We start from the raw sequence: 21041 nt of genomic DNA, 5'->3' as shown, positions 1-21041 counted from the left end.
TAGTATGCGTATACATGTTAAGTTGTTCGTCTACCTGTCTGAGATAAGTGAGCGTAAGAATTGCTATTTGTATTTTTAACCTTGCATGGGCCTCTCGAAATTCATTCTATCAAAGGTCTTTTATCAAATATTACAGCGCCAGATACAAATGATTAAGTCTAATAAATTATATTTAAATTCCAAGTTACTTTTCAGCAAACATAATTTAATAGATATAGCCATTTGTATTTGATTCAATTTTGGTAAATTTTATGAGAGACTAGACTTGTTTAAATGTTCACTTGCTCTATAACATTAACAATATTAACATCATTAAAATAAAAATGATTTACCGAATAGTAATGTAGTGCATATTTAGACTATTCTTGTATGCTAAGTAAATAATGATATTGTATGCTTAGTGTATTTTATATTCATTCATCGATTTCTTTATTTTTTTAGTTCATGACAGGAGTTCAATGAGAATTTCTTTTAAATCATGTGAAAACTGTCAATTGTTCTGAAAATAGTGAGCAGAGATCTGAATGAGCTGTTAAGCTTTGAGAAATTTCGAGCAGTTTATTAGGTCCAAAACGAGTTAAGGTGATTTAATGTGATAATAAGTCGTAATAAATGAGCACCTGGAAGAAAATTAACATTATTTTTACCTGCACGTGAACGCAGCAAAACTCAGCCGTCTCTGTGCGCGCGGCCGCTGGTCGCCACGGTAACCGGAGTGTCATGGCCACGGCGCTGACGCTCAGGAGAAAAGACTTCCTGCTGCCGCGGGGAAACTAGGAGGAAACGGTAATTAATGTTCTTAAACTTCTAGTTTAGCCACAACAGCATACATATTCACGCAGGATGCGATTTGTGAGACAGTGCTGAGGGGATAAATCTCCCTTTATTCCACGTATCTCTCCCGGTGCTTATGGAGGAACAGTCTATCTCGCCCTGGCAGTGATTAAAGCTACTTCACCTCAGACCGGAATGATCAACTTGAGTCAAAGTGTATTCAGAACTCTCCTTACAGTTTAACTAGTTCATTACAAACTCGAATAGGCTTTTGCAATTTTTACAATTGAGTTGAACTGCTCTAACAATACAACAGGATGCAGTAAAAAGTAGAAAATACTTTTCCGTACTCTTTCAAAAGAGTACTTTGTGCTGTAACTTGAGTATTTTTGAGTACTTTTATCATTTCAAAATGACTTTAATAATCTTTGGGAAATTTCTCCTCAGCATCCATTCTTTTTAATAGGTAACAAGAACTACACCTACTGTGAGCACTGGGCTAGCGGGCAGGGAGGGAGATTTGAACCCCTACCCTCCTCCCTCTGTACTGTTTGTACAATGTAACATTAGTGGTACTTAAATGCAAATCTGTGTCCACCTCTGATTATATTCTGACCCGAAATGACTTTATTATTATTCTGACAAAGATTAGTTTTACCTCCACCTGTCAGTCTTTCTTCTCAACGTGTTCATGGAATAAGGCATGTTTGGAGCAGGAGGCAGCATCCATCCTGTCCTCTGTGGTTTCCTCAAGTCACCCTCTGTCTGTGCTCCAGTTGAGTGACAACTTTTAAAGCTGTTCACAGCTTCAGATATGCAGTTGTCAAGGCTAATGTTTGTTCCTGTTTTTTTGTTTTTTTTCTCATCATGGGCGCAAAAGCCAAGGAACTAGTGGAAATCTGCTTTGAAGATAAGGTGCCATCAAATGTATTTAACAAGGCCCAAGTCCTCTAAAGGACGCAGCAGAACAGCTGTTAACAGTTCATCGTGGTCAAACATGCAGAGCCCGCCAGAGTCTCCTGAGGACAGTAGCAGAGGTGGTGGTCACATGCCGGACAGAAACCTACGCTCTCAGTGTCAGCCGGTGGGCCAAGACGAGGCTTTCCATCTGCTTCAGCATGCTCCTGCTCCGCCACTGTCTTTAAACCAGTACAAGGTCCTCCCGTCCATAGAGAGGAGGCAATCAGAAGCAGGCCTGGACAAAAACCCAGGAAATCTCAAGCTTTCCAGCTGTGATGAAGAGAGGAGGCCTGACACGGCACCGGTGGAAACCAAAACTGCTCCGACAAAGGGCGGCCTGCTGCTCGCTGTGAGAACGCCGTGCGGTCGCAGGTTTGAGCAGCACTTTGAGCCCACCGACTGCCTGCGGATGGTGAGAGCCAGCGCTGAGGACAGGTATGGAGCCAGCTACAGAGGGGCTTTCATCGAGACCATGGAGGTGCCACGAAGGACCTTCGCCGACATGGACGTGACGTTGGCGCAGTGCGGCATCGTGAACAGATCCCTGCTGTGCATCTCTCACAATGATGACAATGGAGTGGAACACCAGAGAATATAAGTGATTTGTTTTGCAGGTTAACTGTCTACCTGCTTCCTTCATAATTTGGATAGTCTTTTTTTTTTTTTTTTACACCAAATTAAAAAAAAAAAAAAAAAGCTTAATGCTTGAAGACTCCAATGTGTAAACATCACTGATTGACTTGTAGAAATGAGTTGTAATCCTTGGGTATTAATTTCACATTTGGATATCCAATGAATCTCAAAAGGATTAAGCTAATACCTTCAAATGTGTTTTAAAGACTTGTTTGGGTAACATTAATCCTCTTCTATAGCAGACCTTGCAATGCAACACTGACCTTTGCAGTCACCATTGCCTGGATTTTATTCTTGGCAGAGTATTTTTTTTTAAATTGTCATTATAGGACAAATGAACAAAAAATAACTTGCTTTTGCTGAGTTTATTATCAATATCTTAATTCATAAACACAACTTTGTCTTCATTTCTCTTACGATATATTGAGGAGTGGAAGTATCAAAATATAAATACTCTCATTGCCTCAATTCAATTAGTGCTTGTTTTGGGAACTTGTCTATGAATAATTCATTTTTGTTCCAGCTGTGTACTTTAAGTGGGACACATCTGTATGAAACAACAACAACAAAAAGCAAATATAAACCCCTGATAGAACTCTAACCTCATTTGAGATAACTTCTCTGAGCACAGGCAGTGCACAAGAATTCAGCTAAACAGCTCCTGCAATTTTTCTTTCCAGATTATTGGTGTCAAGTTTAACGATTGTCCGGTCTGTAAGACAAGCGTTAAGATCAGCATTTATTTACTGTTCAACAATAAAAACAAATCAAACTTTAAATCTACTGAAATGTTACTGAATTTGTTCAACAGGTTCCATGACCCTCGTCTACCAAGCGGTCCTGTGTGACCGATCCTCCACATCAATACCTGTGATCCGCAGACAAGCAAAGGGAATCAATCAGCATATACAAATGTAATATGTCTGAACAGTTAAATGTAGAGGAGACCGATGTAGAGCCTGAAGAGAAAGAACATAAATACAAACCACATTAGTTTGGTCTGCGTACTCGTTTCTTTTTTGGCAGGATGTACATGGCTGAGCAATGCCAGAGAAAAAGCAGCAGTTTCACCTGTGCAAAACTGTGACTGTTTAATCAGATTCTGAGAGCTGCAAGTAGAAATGCACACACGCACACAGGTGAATAAATAACAGGCAAAATCTGATGCAACAAAGGTCCAGAAGGATATTTATAACACCTGTTGCCAGACGAGTATTAAAGATTCAGGGAGGTTGAAGATAGTGTGACAGGAGGAGAAGCCATGGCGGGCAGCTTTTTGAGGTGTGCCTACCCTGCTGCAGAATGATTCCTCAAACACTATGTGCCATATTGGTTTATATATAAGATGGGTTTTATTTCAACTTGAAAGTAGGTTTTGGGGAAAAAAGCAAAGTAACATGCTGGATAGTGATCCACATACCTGACTGAGCTGGACATAAGTCGGGTGGCTTGCTGATCATACCGGGAGAGCCCCTGTCGCTACAGGAGCTGGACCTTGTTGTTTAAAGGCTTTGAATACCACATGTGAAATGCTTTTGAGGGCAGCAAGGATGATGCGCCATGGGAGAAAACCAGGGCATAATAACAACAATAAAAAAACAGCAATGGAGGAGGTCTGTCCTGAGGAATAGACTGAAGACAGAAACACACATTTTGCAAAGATGCATTGTTGCCCAATGCGTCTGAGTCCCGTGGAGAGATCATGTCACTTGAGCCAGGAAGAGGTTGAATCGCTGCAGATGCACCTTGGAGTATTAATACTTCCTGGTTGAGGTTTTATTTTCTAGCAGTGCCTCCATCCAAAAAACCTAGACATTGTTTGACTCTGTCATTCACTGAAAATGATTCTTATCTTCCAAAGAGTGACCATGTTTCTCCCTCCTTCAAAGTCGTTTCTTGACTCTGTTCATCTTTCGAGACCACTTCTCAACAGCCTTAATGAGGGACTCGGTTGTATGGATTCTCATCTTATGTATTCATCAAGTTGTCAGCACTCGAGTTATTCACAGAATTAAAAAAAATAAATCCAAGAGCAATAAAGTATTTTTTCATTCCTAGATCCTCGAGCTGAGCTGTCTGGCAAGTCTCCTCCATATTCATGTAAACCAAGAAGTTAACCAAAGTTAATCTCTTTTACAAAGGGATTATTTGTGTCCAAGAGGCAACCACAAAACAATGTGAGACTCAAAATGATGTGTGACAGGGACTTACCTTGAGAGAAATATTACAATGACACATGGATTTACATAACATCAAAATGAAAAGCAAACAAGATGCAAATATGAACAATGTGAGACAAAACAACCAGAAAGTGGCACAAAAATATAACACAAAACAAGCAAGGTCTTCAAGAAACACACAAAGACGTTGATGAAGCAGAGATGTTTTTGACAACAACTGGACTCACGGCTTAGTCATAATCGTAAACAAAGCATTTTGCTGGAATCTGGATGTTCTGTTGAAACCCTTAGAGGTTCCTCAGCAACTCCAGTCTTCCACGAAAATGACAGAGATAAAAGAGTACATAAACGGTAGGCTTAGGTTTTTTTTTTCCTTGTTGAACAACAGGAAATGTTCTTTTTGCCCACAATTAGTCTACTGAAAGCAGTACATTAATGTTGATAATCTTTAGCCACTATAGAAGTACTTTTAAAACCTCAAGTATTGCACTGAAAAAAATACCTGTATATTTCTTAATCACATTTTTTAACAGCAGACAATCTAACTTTTGTGTATGAATTAGGAGCACATCTCACAAACAATATGAGTTTATAAATAGTTATTGACCTTATCCGTTCGTGTGTGTGTGCGTGTGTGTGTGCGTGTGTGTGTGTGTGTGTGTGTGTGTTTCTCTCCTGGTCGTGTTGCGTTCATCAGCATCAGAAATATGGCCATTTATCAACTGATCCAATATAATCATCCAATCAAACAGACGAATGGCACCAATAAGTTCACGTTTTCACGTCGTTCATGTTAAAAACATATAGTAGAGTCATTTCCCCCTAAAAGTTTCCATACCTGGTTTATGTAACACTCTTGCATGTATTAATAAGGAAGAAAACAGGCCAATTTAATGTGTGACAATTATTTTTTATGAATTAACGAGGGTTGCTTGAAGCCAACACGGTAATCCAAAAGGAGCACGTGGGCTCATACTCACACATTTTCTCTTCCTTTCGATGATTTTGAAACGATCATTGTAAAGAAGGAGCTAAAAAACTCAGGTAAGCAGACTTTACACTCACAAAACACGTGAGACTCCACTTCTACCGTTTCTGGTTTTGTTTTGTTTAATGAAACAATTGTAGGTAAGGAAATACAAAGATATAATCAGTGTAAACATGTTTGATCGCAGTTGCTGTATAGTTGCTGCTCGTCACATATATTTTGTCATACTCTGCAGAAACAAAAAGGTAAATTTAAACATAAATCAACTTCTGTTGGACTTTTCTAAACTCACTTTCAAGTCCCCTTTTTGTCTTGCAGCTCCATCTAAATGATGTTATGGAATTAGTCCCTTCGTTGTTTCTTCATCCAAACAACAACAAATTCTCTGTTAAAAAAGTAACAATTTGCATACATATGTCAATATAAAAGACAAGTTAGTGTAAGTTGACAAGAGAATGAAAGGCAAGACAATACTCCAAAATATTGCCCATTGAATACTTTGTAAATTTTCACTTCTGGAGCTTTTATACACAATATAATGATCATGTTGTCAACTAAAGTGGTTTCAAACATTTACATGCTGTTTGGCCTTGATTTATTTATTTTTTATTTCAAAAGTAGACGACTGTGGAGGTCATGAAAGCAGAGACAGACAGGCAAGTCGAGTTAAGAGTCTTTATTTGTCCACACGCAGACTGACAACTGTAATGCCAAACATTTCACCCTGTTAAAAGTGGGGTTCCACTTTCTCTCTAATAATTTATTATAGCCTACTCCTCAGTTAATCACCCCGAAAGAGCAAAAATGCAAACTTATTCCGACAGACTTGCTGTCACACAAGACAAAGAAATGCATCAAACCACCACAATTGTTAGGATAAAATCTGAGTTTGTCATCTCCTGAAAACAAGCAAACAAACAAAACAATTCACAGGTTCTTTTTTTTTTTTTAGTTCAAACTCTAATACCCTGACACTAAACCATAATAACACACACAATCATGACAAAAGCAAAATGTACTAGATACAATGACATCAAACTGAAAATAAAAATAAAATAAAAGGACCCTTTTCTTTTATACCGTCAGTATCCAGGAAAATGTGACAGATTTTTCTTGTTTCATAGCGGATTGAATAAACTTCATCTCAGCTTTCAAGCATCGTCTACAAACTTTGTCAAAACAACAGATTCTTCATAAAAAAATAAAAACAGCTCAGTTCTGCTTCTAAACACCAAAACAGGTTTATATTCTTTATATTTAAATCTCAAAATGACAGATCCTCAGATTATAATACAAAGAACGGTGACAGGCAAATAGAAACATTATAAGTTTGTTATTGTTTGGGCATTGTGAGAGAAAAGGAAAGTGAGGGAGCAAGTATGAGAGGTTCAGAAACAGACTGTCAGAGGGGAAGGAGGATTCAAGGCGAGGGAAAGGGGGGGGGGTGTTATTGGCTGCAGGTTAATTCAATTTGGAGGCGGATGTTGAGCATGAGCCAGCCCACACCCACACACACACACACACACACACACCCACACACACACACACACACAGTCAAGCATCTACATGTTCACAACCACACCACAATGAATTTATAAACATACATTAATTGTCATGGTAACCTCGCACACAAAACAGATGGATCAAACTGTGTGATCACAAAAACACAGAGACGGCTGAACACCCACGTTTGGATTTGAAACATCAGGGGCTTTTCTAATCACTCCGGAGACAGGAGGAGATTATAGGTGATATGAGGGTGACGTGTGTTGCTCCCTCTCCCACTCTGCGGCTCCTGGTGTTACACTACATGCCATGCACACTGATCTCCTGCTAATAAATCGGATACCTGGATGGTTCACGCTTTCATCGAGGGGGGGCTGGAGTGAGTGGGTGGTGCTGATGTGTTGAATGGGGATGGGAAGGGGGATGTTGTCTCAGTCCCTCTTTTCTCTTTCTCTTAAACTCCTGCATCCACTGAGGGAGGGGGAGGACGAGGACCAGAGGAAGGGGCAGGAGGAGGAGAATAAATGAAACTGTTTGTTTTTTCTTGTTGCAACCACATGTTGCTTTGTCTTATTGAACCACTGCAGCAGCTGCTTTCCTCTGCCTCCGCTTCCAACTAACGACACGGCCGTCGCACGTATAGTCCCTGCCACCTGTGGCAGCACTTCTATTGCCTCAACGCCACAGAGGGAGATCAAAAAAAGGGAGGTGAGGGAGGTCGGAGAGGAGGAGGATATCTTACATGATAAGTGGACTTCTGACTGAGAGAGAGATTTGCGCTGCATACCCAGCTGACACCAATGAAAGGTAAGGTAATGAGGCAGTGGCTATTCCAGATGAATTTTAATCCCTCTAAGTGCCGCTTTTCTGTTGAATATCTGAAACATTTTTTAGATGTGTTTTTAAGTCAGTGGAACGTTGATTGATGCTGCAAGTGATGCGTCTGTGGTTTCACTGTAAGCAACCACACACACACAGTGTGCTTCAACAGGTGGGTGCCACAGCATCTGCTCTCCGTTTTGACACTAATGAGTGCAGAGGACTGTGGAAAACGTTGAGAGTTGATGCTTTGGTGGTCTTTTAGCAAACCCCAGAGAGTGGCAGGGTGATTCATGTGACTGAGCCAAACAGGAAAGAAGATATCTTGGGACTCTCACTTTCCAAAATAATTCCCCCCCATAAAACCTCTAATTACAACAAACTGGAGATGCATAAAGAGAAAGCTTCCTAACAGGAGGCTTTTAAAGCTAAATGTTAACTAGTGTATTAAGGGTATTTTAGGTGACACAAATGTCTAATGTTATGATTTAATTGGAATTAGAATGATGCTCTGTGAATGTTTTTTTTTTTACCACCTTTTCTTTACTGACATCAAGTCGGTCTTTTTTGTTTTCAATGCAGCTGCAAATGATTTCCTTCTTTCACTAAATGTTTCTTTTTTGTCTGCGTCTCGGTCTGCATGTAGCCGGACACATGATGGCACTGTCGAGACAGGCAGTAAAACAGCCTGTAATTGCATCTGCATGACCTTTTCCTCGCCATAAATAACCGTGTGTTGCCTAAAAGCTGAAGACTGATTGAATTTGCGATTGATTCCGAAGGCGTCCTCATCCAGCCGGGGAGAGTGGAAGTTGCGCGCTAAGTTTGATTTTTATTGGAAGTGATTTGGCTTTTTGTGGTTGTGTGCACAGGACAGGCCGTGCCGGCTGCTCTGAGTGTAATTAGTCTCACTAACACAAATACACTTTCGAGATGTTACTGGCCAGTCTGCAGGCGAGCAAACCAAGCAAGCAGAGCTGTCTCTATGGTTATTGCTTTCGTCATAACACTTCCTATCAAGCTGCCGGGGCTCTGGACATGCGGCAGGAGCAGACCCTCGACAGCCCATAACTGAGATTGCTGTTGGAGGAGCATGCATTAGCAATGAGGCTCGGCACAGAGGCAACATATAATTATGTTGAATATCTCATATAATTAGCTGCATTCTTTCCTTTGCATGTTTAATTACCTGTCTTGCCACCTTTTTGCCACTAACTGCCCTTTCTTTCTCCAGTTTTGTTTTTGGTCTCTTTTGACGTTGATGCCACCTTAAATTTGTTTCCTTACTGTGACCTTTAGCACAAACGCCACATGGCATATTTTCTAGGTTTCTTGGCTTTTGATTACCATCAAAGACGGTCATTGGCGTTGGAGTACCTGCTGCACCGAAGTATTGTTTCTGGGTAGCAGCTACAGCTGTAGTGTTTGAATTTCTAATGAGATCCTGCTGGCTATTTGATGTTATTGCTGGGTAACGAAAGTCTTCTAGGCAAGACCAAATAGGTTCTTCTCGCTGGACACCCACTGCGTCAAATATGAATAAATATTAATTCCTCAAAACGGGTATGCACATTAGATACCTGAAGAATAAGTATGTATAAATTAAGGACGTACAGTCATTTCTCAGTACGGGGAAGTAGAACATTAACATGTTTCACTACTTAATGAATAGGGACGTATGAAATTCACATGCAGAATATGAATACTGTTACAAACCTCAATAATTAATTAGATATCAATTAATATCGCCATGGTTAACTACTTAAGACATAGATATCTAAAACACAGATGCAAAAAAAGGTTTAGTGTTTGAGTACTAGATAATCAAGTATGATAAAAACAAAATTGGATGAAAAGAATGGACACACTTATTCTCTATGGAATCAGCAATTGTTGAGGTTTTTTGTACCCTCTGATTACTGTAAAGCACATTTCTGCTCTCAAATTTCTATGTAAATACAAATTCATTCATTCATTCATTCATTCATTCATTCATTCAAAAATGATTACCATTTTTCAGTACTGAAAGTACTGTGTCTAAAATGTGGATATTAAACATTACTGTATTGTTAATATATGTCTAAAATGGAAATGTACAACACAATTACCATGCTTCAATAATTGATAATGAAGTATGTATGCGATGGGGATTTTTAATAAAACTGCCATGTTTACTTGATTAGCTGAATATTAAATACAAGATTAGTGGCCTGAGAGGAATACCTTGGCTCAAAGTAGGACAACAAATTACATTTCACTTAATTCCTAAATATTCTCTAAAGCACATTCATTTTCACGTTGAGCCCGACTCCAAATAACAAGTAAACAGGACATCATAAGCCCAAATATGGACTCATTTCCGAGCTCTTCATATAAATAAAACTATGATCATATCTAATAAATCTCTTGTGTAAGAGCCTGAAGACATTTCTTTGAAGTGTAAGGAAGACGGTAACGATGACAAATTAAGATTTCATGGTAATGAGATGTTTTTACTTCTCCGTGTTCTGTCTTTTATAGCAGGAAAAAAAAAAAAAAAAACTCCAGCAGAACCACACTGAAATAATAACATGCAGTAGCAATTGAAATATACAGGAAATGAAAATAGGAGAGCATCTCAGTGCATCAAAGACGGTCTCCCAGCAGTATGAAGTTATAGCAGCTTAACTCAGAAAATAGTCCAGAGTGATTTGACCCAGCTAAAACTTATCAATCAGGAAAGGTTTGAGTCTGATGTTAAGCGAAGAGATTATCCGCTGAAAGCACATTATCTAATTTCAAACTTGATGGCAGTGGCATGTCTCAATAAAGTTGAAATGCAGGCAACAAAAGTCTGGAAAAGTAAATTACACTGAAAGACTGTGTCTGTTCAACACTGTCTTTGGGTTGTACTTTGGGATGTTTATACTGTATTTTGGGTTTGATAAAGCGTAATGGGAAACTTGTTGATTTCCTCGTTTGCATTTTAACTCTTTCTCTTGGTTTCAGAGTTTAATTAATGAGCGAGAATAACACCTTTAATACTGCAACTAACGGACATCAGAGTTGGATAGCCACTGCAGATGAAAAATAGAAAACGTGTGGAGCGTCTTACATCCAATTAGATTAGCAAGGAGGTCAAGCCAGTGATTGGGTCTCAGAAGAGACTTTTAGAGCGACACATTCATGGTGGAAACAGGCTTCCCTCGCAGTGTTTTCCACTTTCATAAACCTGTGCTCACATAATACAATGTGATATTGCCTCATGGCGATGAAGGCGGAACTCACAGTCGTGATCGCCACCAGTGAATACCCAGCTCTGTCATTATACCCAGGAGCATCTGCAGGAGCTCAAAATAAGCCTCTTTGTTGTTCCAATTCTCAGACAAATGTCTCTATTTGTGCTCAAGAAAATATCACGCATCGTGTGTGTCGGTGTACCTGCACATCTAATCATCCAGTTTAATAGAGAACAATTTAAAAGATCGTCTCAAGTAATGCGTCAGTAATGATTGATTAAAGTTAAGCTAAATCACATTTTTAGTTGGGAGTTTGTGGGAGATTCTGGCTGTGAGAGGACTTCTTTTTGACAGAAAGGCATAACCCTCTGAAGGAGACACAAGAAGAGTTCATTTAAATCGAAAAGTTCAACCTTAAGGTGTTGTTAAATGGTATTTCAACACTTAGACACCATTACATCCAATTATACAATCACATTTCATGCAAAGTGGCATGAAACTGAGCAAAATCAAAAGTATGTCTCAAATTCTCGCAAAAAAAAAGAAAGTGAAATGGGCTTTAGCCCCCCTTAAAAATGTCCTATATAATATTGAGTAGGGTCTACTATGATTTTCAAAACAGTACACTGAATAAGACATACTAGACCAATTAGGCATATGTTTAAAAGGTTGCGCTAGTTTTCTGTGTTCAGCTCAGTTCGTCGAATGCAGACGCACGATCTGGGAGTAGGCGATACATTGCTAAGCAAATAGACCAAACGTTATGGTGTTCAGGGTTTTATAAGAAATTCTACAAAAACTCCCATCCCAATAAGTAGCAGACATTTTTTTTTTTCCCACTGTCTTGAAGCGTTTCCTTCCGTTTGTCATTGTTAGTTTAAAAGACGACCCAACAAGATGTACAGATAATTGCTGTGTGTTTTCTATCCAAACCAGTAACTCAAAGCCAGCACCATGCCTGGGCTCATTAACAAGGAGAACCGGAGCGCTCTACCGCTCAGCGTCTCTGACATCACATCCTGTGTCAGGGGTTATACTCTGGCTCTGACAGCATCTATGACTTATGAAAATATCGAGGATCATGCAATCGAAGGTGAGTAAGACTAATTTGTTTGCTTTAGTTTCGGAAGTGCTGCGCGTTTCCAACCAATTTAAACCAACAGTGTTCGGTGCAAAGCACAGTTGTTAAAAAAAATCATTATAATTGACAGAGTTTGGGTAATTGGCTGTTGGCTTCCTATGGTTCATGCCCTTTTTGTAGTGTTTTATTTTTATTTTTATTTTTATTTCTCCCTGCCTTTTAGGGATCTTCATTTATCCACTGGAGGAGAATTCCATCGTTGTGGGATTTGAGGCTATGATATCTACTCAGATCATAACACTGCAAATCAAAGACAAGGCCAAAATTGAGGACTGTTATCTGGAGTGCTGCAACACGTCTAATGGAGTGCCCCACAGTGGCAGCGGTAAGAGTGATGCAGCTTTGTTGAAGGTGTCTGTGGTGATGGGACCACTGGGGAGGACCGCTCTGCTGCTGCTCCTCTACAGCTCTGCACTGGGTCCGACCGTCTTCCAGTTATTTGGTTTCAAAGCTACAACTTTACTGTGCGGCTCATTCAGAAATCCTGTGTGACCCATCGAGAGACTGGCTAGTGAAAGTACAAGGACAGATTCAGCAATTTGTTGTTTGTGGGGAGCAAAGCAGAGCAAACAGAAAATCGAACGCTGGATGTAATGAATCAGAGCTCTTACATTTATTCCAGGTTAACTGAAATGTTGCTCGAGTGGATCATTTGTTATACCCACCATAAATTAATATTATATTATAATTTATTTCATGCTGTTATGATGCAAGGCACATTTATTTATAGAGCACCATTCAAACACAGGGCAATTCATAGTGCTTTACAGATCAATAAATAAAAAAAAAGAAATACAGAAAGGCTTTAAAAATAAATAACAGAAATATATTCAAGCATTTAAAGAAATTAAAGAAATATATTAAATCAAGTGATGAAAAATCTTAATCTCCAGGGCTTGTATTTATCAAGCTGCATGCTCTGCGCTCTTCATATAATCTAAATAAAATGCCAAACCAATGGCATTTTACTATGCATAGCTGAAATTCCATTTTGTCGGCTTCCTGCATACATGCTTGAGCTGAAATAAAATAATAATAGAGCTCTGTTCAACTTTACAGATTCCATTTGCCCAAATGGAACCTCTAAATTGAAGGTCTGCAGTGCTTGAAGCTTTTTTCTTTTTTTTCAGGGATACAGGTATTTCTGTGGCCTGAGAGTCAATGAAATTCCATTTTTAGAATGGTTCTGCGGTTGATCACACATTTTTTAAAACTCCTGTGTACAATGTTCACAACTTTCCAAAAATGCAATATTGAATGCTGCAGCATGTCATAGGCACGCTTGTGGAAATCCAGCACATTTGCATCAAATTGATAGGATGAGCACACAAAAACATGGAGTGGGATACTTGAGATTTGGAATTACTTTTAATGAAATGGAAAAACCACCTGGGTAATTACTGCTGAGAGCAATCCTAAAAGTCTAATCCTAAAAGACGTTACTGCCGCTAATAAAGTCTATTTTTAGAAATGCACAAAAGACTCCCACCTGAAGAGGTCTTAAGTTGTGCCCAGGCTGAAGTGACAGCAGAGAGTCAGAGGTAGCTTATTTTTTTTCGACAAAAATAAGCAAGTATGTTGGTTTAGACAGGATTAAATCCGAAATGGAGGAAGGAATCAGTTTATTTGCTTCATTTACTCTTCTAATCAGGACTGATCTGGTGTTACAGGATACATAGTGATGGACGAAGATTTTGAGAGGACGGTGTTGGTGGTTAATTTGGGGATCATCCCTCCAATGGAGACAGTCCACATTCTGGTGAGCACCTCCTCTGAGCTCTCCACTCTGCCCAGTGGGGGCATCAGGGTTTCATCACCGAGGGTGTGCACGCCTCGGGTGCAGAGGAGCATCAACGAGGAGCAGGGCCTGTCCCCAAACTTCTCCAGAACGTAAGTCATAAAACCACAAAAACACACCAAACACATGTAACCATTAATATATTGTCTTACTATTTGGTTCCTTTGGATTCTGGACTTCAAAAAGGCTCTTTTTCTTTTTCTATGAGTTTCACCTTGGCCTTATACCTTTTTTCCCCCCCACTCTTAGGCGAGACAGACAAACCTGTGGCTTAAATCTGCACGATCAGTCACTCAACTCCCCTCAGCTGTGGTTGGCTTCACTGCTTGAGATTGAGTCCATCAACTCCATGGACTATGAGTTTAACTTCCAGCTTGAGATTCGGGCTCCTTATCTGCTCGCTGGTGAGTGAAATGTAAACTTTACTCCAAAAGCCAATCCATAAGCCTCGCACTGCTTAGAATATATTTACATCTGCACTACTTGTGTCGTGTGAAAGAAAAAAGAACAAGTGACTAGTTGCAGTTTTGAGTCTTTTTGCTTAAATGTGATGTATGGACACCTTTTGAAAACATTTTGCTTTTAGGTTCGTCTCACAAACAAGCACAGCATATCATGTTTGAATGACCAGAGCAAAATAAGCAAATAAAGTTCCAAGCACCGACTGTAATTACATGAAAGGACTTTTAAATAATTTAATTTTACAGTTTAGTCAATTTTAAAGTTATTGGAAGATTTATATTGATGTTTTTTTCAAGTATTGCTCTCCCATCTGTACTATTTATACTAAGCTGAGCGAGCATTGCCGGAACTAAGCTTCATATTTATTCAGCAGTCATAAAATCACTACTGTCTCATAAGAATCTGGGAGGAAGCAAGCTAGTGTTTTTTTTTCCAGATTGTGAAACTGTTGCTCTGTAACTTTCGATTTGTATTTTCTCACTGTACTTTTAAAAATTTTTGTGCACTTGAAGGCATCTACACTTATGAGCTTGTGATAATGTGTCAACACGAGTGAATCCTAAGGAATTGCTTTTTACAACAAATTGGACGTGAGGGCTTTTATGAAAGTGTTTATTTTGTTTTTTGTTTTTTTAATCAAATCACTCATTGTGAAACAAAAATTATTAAAAATCCATCATTTATTTTTACAGTATAGAATGAGTAAGATGTTATATGTAATAACATTTAAAAACAACCATAGATGGTGCTGTTGAGTCAGAGTCAGCCAACAGCGTCAGCCATTGCTGCCTTAACTATTCCTATTACTGCCTTGTAAAGTGACTCAGTACACCATCTTGTGGTATGAACTTGTAATGGATAGCTAAGCATGTTGGAGCGAGCAGTAAAACTCGGTTATTTTGTGTCAGTGTGCTTATTATTTGAGGATATTGATTTTAGATCAAACTACAATTAAATTAAACTACATTAAATATTGAACCTTTAATACCCTATGGTAAGCTGACATCAGTAAGCTGCTATATCTAGTAAGTTGTTTATCGTCGCCTTTAAACTTCTGACATTTAGGCTCTTCTATTAAAGTACTTGTGGTATTATTATACTATGGTGTAAAGCGCTCTCGGAAACCCTCGAAACTTAAGTTGTGAATGCCTGTGGGATTGAAAAGTGACTTGAAAAGATCTCTACAAATACATCTAAAGGAATGTTTCCTCTGAATGGACAATTATCTATAAACGTTGTATACTCAAACAACCAATTTTCCAATTTGTTCCTGCAGTAAAAAGCCCCGGCAAATTCAACTCAAGAGTCGACTGTTTAATTGAGTAGAAATCTTCAAGTACATCTAATTTCATCAGAGTCTGCAAGTAGTTCTTAAAACTATTGCTGTTCAAGTGCTTGTCCGTACAATCAGAGAGAGACAACACAATAAATATGACTTGCATAAGAATGCAGTGCCGTTGTGCAATCACAAGCACCGTCAACACACGGAAAAATGTTTCTCATTCAAAGCTCAGCTTTGCTTCTTCCCACAGTTTGATAACATACTTGTTAGTTTATGCTGTGGCTGTGGTTTACCAATTTGTGTGACGGTGGGTTGTCTTTCTCGGTGCTCGCCCTGTGATGTACTGACCTCTTGTCCATGCAGCGTGAACCTTACCTTTCTCCCCTGCTTTTGTCTAGGATGACTGTAGTATGGTAAAAGTAGAGGGGGGAGATCATTAGATGTACTGGTGGTAAATCAAACTGGCACACATGCCTTTGGATTGTAGGGGGAAGCTAAAATACCAGCAGAAAGCCCACGCGTGCACATGGAGAACATACAAACTCCACACAGAACGGCCCTGAACCGCTCCACCAGAAAATATACAAATATGTAAACCGTTACGGTGAGACTGCAATTTTTGCAGTCAGCATATGTTCAGTTGTGCGTTCAACAATTTCCTCGGGGGTTCACATGCTTTTTGCACATGACTCTGCATGTGAGAAAGTGGTGGGTTTATCACCGGGGGGGTGGAGCCACTTGTTACTTGATGTGCTGTGGCTGATCTCTGTGTAGGTGTGGAGAGCCCTTCTCACGCTATCCGAGCCGACGCGGACCCTCTGGCTCGCTCCGCCACCAGCGTTGTCATCACCCTGGCTGACAAGTACACTTACGACTACCCTGTCAACATCCTCATTTATCCCAGCGGTGGGTCCACAACTTCAAACCTCATTCACAGCGGCACAACCCTGCAATTAGTCTTTCCTCCGCTCTCTCGTGGGATAATTTGAAATTGTTTATATCGGCTGTGTCAGAGCAGAGCACGCTTTGGCCTCTAATCAGTCCAGTGGAAAGGTGATTCACTCACTGCCTCACTCGGTGTGTCTGAGAGTCTCATCAGGATAGAAAGGTCCTCTGTTATTAATGCGGGACATGCCAGCCCAGTCCGTCTCCATTGTGTGGGTGTCATATTTTTGCTTTTTTTTCCCTTTTGTGCTCTCGTCTCTCTGTTACGATGTCTTGACCTGAAGTGTGTGTGGGCCAGTTGTCTCCCAGAGGCGGGAATGAACCCCGGCCTCACTGATCCAAATGGCTTCTTATGAAGGCTTTGTTCACAAACAGACCTGCGGCCAACGCCGGCCAATTTAATTCAGTTCAGACTGCAGCTGCAGCCTCAATGGCAACATTGAATGCTCAGTTTCCAGCATGAAGATGGAGAAAATAAAGGCATTACCGGCCAGAGTGAAAAAGATAGGCGCAGCCCATTTTCATTATTAGCCCAGTTGATTAATGGCTGTGAATCACTGCAGGGTTTCTGACAGGTTCATCTGGTTTCAGTTAAGATTTTCTAACACATTTGAATACTCTCTATCATGCAAATGAATACTTGCTATAAAATGACATCAGACAAATTTGAAAAGATATGAATAAAAACCAAAAGAGATGATAAGACAGTGTTCCCCTTTTATTTTCTCAAATTGATTTTTTTATACAGTACATAGCCTTGACTGTTAAAAATTGTCCACATGATCAATGCAATATGCCGGCTTCACTTTTCCTGGTTTTACCCATTTTTCTCGTGTGCAAGAAAAGTACATAAATACGCACAAGGTGAGATGAGAAGACTGAGGGCCGCACATACGTACACATAGGGAGCGCAGAGTTAACAAGATACAGCAGACACAATCAATGGTGAGGAAGCAAGAAGACACAAGGACATAGTGAGATGAGCAGATGTAACTGCAGGATAGATGCAGAGGCTTGACACTCTTGTTTGCCCTCTGATGACATTATTGTTGATTAGGGATCAAAATCAGTGGTTTTATGTCGGATAGTGAGACAGGTCCTTGGGCAGCTGATGTCAAGGCCGTGCGACCACAGATGCTTGAGACTATATTCTACCCTCGTTAGAAATTTCACAATGGCAGCATCACTTCAGCGCACAGCGTGGCCACTGATATGAGCTACACCTACCAACAACCGGTAGAAATGGAGCTTTTTCTGCAGAAATACATTAACTTTACTGTTTCAGAGCTTATCAAACCCTTGTAACTTGCTGCTTCTCATGGTATAGGTGTGTTTATATTGACACAAGTCGCTATTAGCTTTGCACTTCAATCCAAAAAATACCACCCACCACAGCTCAATAGGAAGCATAAAATAGATGGATGAATGAAAAAGTGACTTATTACATAGAAACATGCATTTTACCAAGTGAAGTTTTTCAAATAATTTGATGTTACACTTGCGTAAAATCAGCCCAACAGGCTTTACTTTGTGGTATAAATATCGCCTGTAATTAATTCTCAAGGTATTTTTGAGAAAAATGGAAATCAATGTTATTTTAATTTCACTCCGAGACCTGCGTTGACCCTGCATTGATGAAAAATAACAGCCCAAATCTCTAGAAGTCACTCAACCTCCTTAGATCTTTTAGTTATTTTAAAGCCTGGCTGTGAGACCGCATATTTATGTGCAGTCACCTACTAATTCCAACGTCGATATGAGGATAATTTAGCACTTTCAGATCGCCACACTCCTTTACGTGGTTAGGCTGTGACTTTCAGACGACGTCTAAGAGCTTTATAATCTGTGCTATATTTACAGTAATGTCTTTGCCCTGACTGACTGTAGAGCCGCATCTGCCCCATGTGCTCGTCGAGAACGGCGACATGATGCAGGAGGAGTACGACGAGTACCTGCACGGTCGCAGCGATTTTATCAAGGCCACCAAGAAGGACTCCAGCAATGAGAGGAAAGTGAGTGTCTGACATCGGCGTCATGTATCTCAATGTAGGGCTATAATCATATACTATTTCACTCTTGAGTGGAGAAATACACACAATAGCACAATGCATTGACCTAGCAATGTGTTAATGTGTGAGCACGTATTTGCATTGCCTCGTTGCTTTAGTGTGTGTCTGCAACCCTAATACAGAAATATCACACTCTTTGCTAGAAGCTTAAATTGGCTCCTGACAACAAAGATTGTGTTTCTGTGTTTGTAGATTCAAACTTCAACACAAGAACCACACAAGACCACCACAAGAATGTACAAACATTTATATTTTGCTTTTAACATCTGTATACAGACAAACATACTGGTTGTACTTACAGGCCAAATAACTGCGACCTGCCTCAGGTCGGGGCTGTTCGCTCAATTTTAAGCTTTGCATATCACTATGTGACTGATCGATCCATTTAGCGATGCTGCAAATGGAAAGGAGATTCAGCGAAGCTGAAAAGAAGGATTTAAATCTACAGTATATAGTCTTCAGGTGGGCTGGTAAACTGCTACAAATCAAGATTAGATCATATCAATCCAATAATACTGCAATAATCTGACATTTCTTCCATTTTAATGAGTTTAATCAAAATTATCTTCATTTCATAATTGAACAAAATCCTATTTTGTACAGAAATAAAGAAAATGATTTGGAAATCATTAGTGTTGGAAAAGTAGGTTTTTGCCACCAAATTGCTGAAAAATGTACCAGTCAAATGATGAGATGGCAGTTAGTGTTACCTGATTGAGCTCCGAAGTTACATATCACAGTTTTGTTTTTCAGCCTGAATACTTAGTTATTATAACTAGTTTGAAAAAATTGATTGAACTGAACAACAAAAACAAGTTTTTTTCAAACAAATATATGTATTATCAACTTTGTTGATAAAATCCAATGTCGTTTTAACTCAAATTTTAGCAGTTGCCAGATTACACAAGTGTTGTTTGTTAACTAGAATATGAGCTGCTGTCTGACAAATGTAATAATATTTAGGCAATTTAGTTGAATTTTTCTTCCTCAGCTTGTCTTCTGCCAAATGTTTGGCACTTTGATGAATTGACTCGTGTTCTGATAACAAACCCAGTTTATTTTAAATTGCGCTAAATAAATAGACTAACCTAATCTTACAACTTTTGTATTGAGGCACAAAAAAAACTCAAGAAAGGCTGTGATCCCCTCAGATGATTCATGTTAGAGAACATTATGGTTCTCAAGCAGAAATCCCAAAATGCCAAATGCTGTATTGGTTTGACTTTCCCCCGGGAAAATAGGTCTGAAAACACGAGGTTGTCTTGTACTCGGAGTCTTCGGCAAAAGAGATATCTGCTCTTCTTCGTTTTGTCTTTTAAATGGCAATAAAGTTAGCCTGATGTAGTTTGCGTTCCATGAATAAGTAAAACTCTCCTTAACATTCAGATGATGGTACCCTAAACCAAATAATGAAGCAATACAGTCACATTGAGAAAAGTGGCTCAAAAGGCAAATTGATTTGCTACACAAGAGGAGTTATGAGGGTAATTTCAAGCCGATCGTAATCAATGCAGCAGAGACTTATAACTGTCACTGAGCGCTACATAAGAAGATGTAGAGCACAAAGAAAGAAAAAAAAAAAAGAGTCTGAAAAACATAGGGCTCATAAGGTGGTCCTCTAAGTGGTTTAGAAACATAAATAGGAGAGGGAATGAATACTGACCAAGGAATGTAAAGACAGAATGAATATAAGCAGAGCTCTTATTCAGTTGAAGCACGGAAAGTCTCCAAAGAGCTCAACGTCCCTGCGTAAAGCCAGTCCGGGCTGGTGGAGAAGATATTCATAACTAAATAAATTCTTTACAGAGAAGAACAACTGAGAAGCAGCTGTCTTTTCACCGTTATATGATCAGTCGGAATCAGAGAGGAAATGCCCAAACAATATCTGGTCTGAAAACCATTTTTCTTCAAATATGAGCCTTGTGAAAGAGGGGGTTGTCTTACAATTGGGGCATCTTATATTTGGACTAGTATGCTGTTTGATCAAGAATATGTTTTACTTACTTACTTGGTAAGAATCAATTCGATTTTAACTTTAGTTAATGCCAGCTGTGTTCAGCATTTTAGTGAGAGAGAGAGAGAGAGAGAGAGAGAGAGAGAGAGAGAGAGAGAGAGAGAGAGAGAGAGAGAGAGAGAGAGAGAGAGAGAGAGAGACAGAGATAGAGAGAAAGAGGGAGATAATACTTACCCATAAAAAAAATCGTTTCCATGGAAACAATCCAGAGGCTCAGCTCATTTTCCTTCACATCCTGCACATCTACGATAA

General features: G+C 39.5%; 2 protein-coding genes across 2 annotated transcripts in view; both read left to right on the top strand.

Moving 5' to 3' along the window:
• Positions 1 to 703: 703 nt before the first annotated feature.
• On the top strand, positions 704 to 3142 carry ubxn10 (UBX domain protein 10). The gene is made up of 2 exons (XM_080469738.1): positions 704 to 786; positions 1655 to 3142. Exon 2 carries the CDS (start codon positions 1700 to 1702, stop codon positions 2330 to 2332), a length of 633 nt encoding a protein of 210 aa, XP_080325864.1. The 5' UTR covers positions 704 to 786; positions 1655 to 1699; the 3' UTR covers positions 2333 to 3142.
• An 8890-nt stretch (positions 3143 to 12032) lies between these two features.
• vwa5b1 (von Willebrand factor A domain containing 5B1) overlaps positions 12033 to 21041 on the top strand; it is a gene marked incomplete at its 5' end in the record, with an annotated part of 29785 nt that continues 20776 nt past the window's right edge. Inside the window, 6 exons of the mRNA XM_080470385.1 lie at positions 12033 to 12171; positions 12383 to 12544; positions 13890 to 14109; positions 14267 to 14421; positions 16536 to 16667; positions 18594 to 18718. Of these exons, the coding sequence (XP_080326511.1) occupies positions 12033 to 12171; positions 12383 to 12544; positions 13890 to 14109; positions 14267 to 14421; positions 16536 to 16667; positions 18594 to 18718 (933 nt within the window). The remainder of the gene's footprint in view (positions 12172 to 12382; positions 12545 to 13889; positions 14110 to 14266; positions 14422 to 16535; positions 16668 to 18593; positions 18719 to 21041) is intronic.

Source organism: Lipophrys pholis (genome assembly GCF_963383615.2).
Source record: "Lipophrys pholis genome assembly, chromosome: 8".
Lineage (NCBI taxonomy): Eukaryota > Metazoa > Chordata > Actinopteri > Blenniiformes > Blenniidae > Lipophrys > Lipophrys pholis.
Note: the sequence above shows the minus strand (reverse complement) of the source record. Positions and strands in the feature narration are given on the sequence as shown.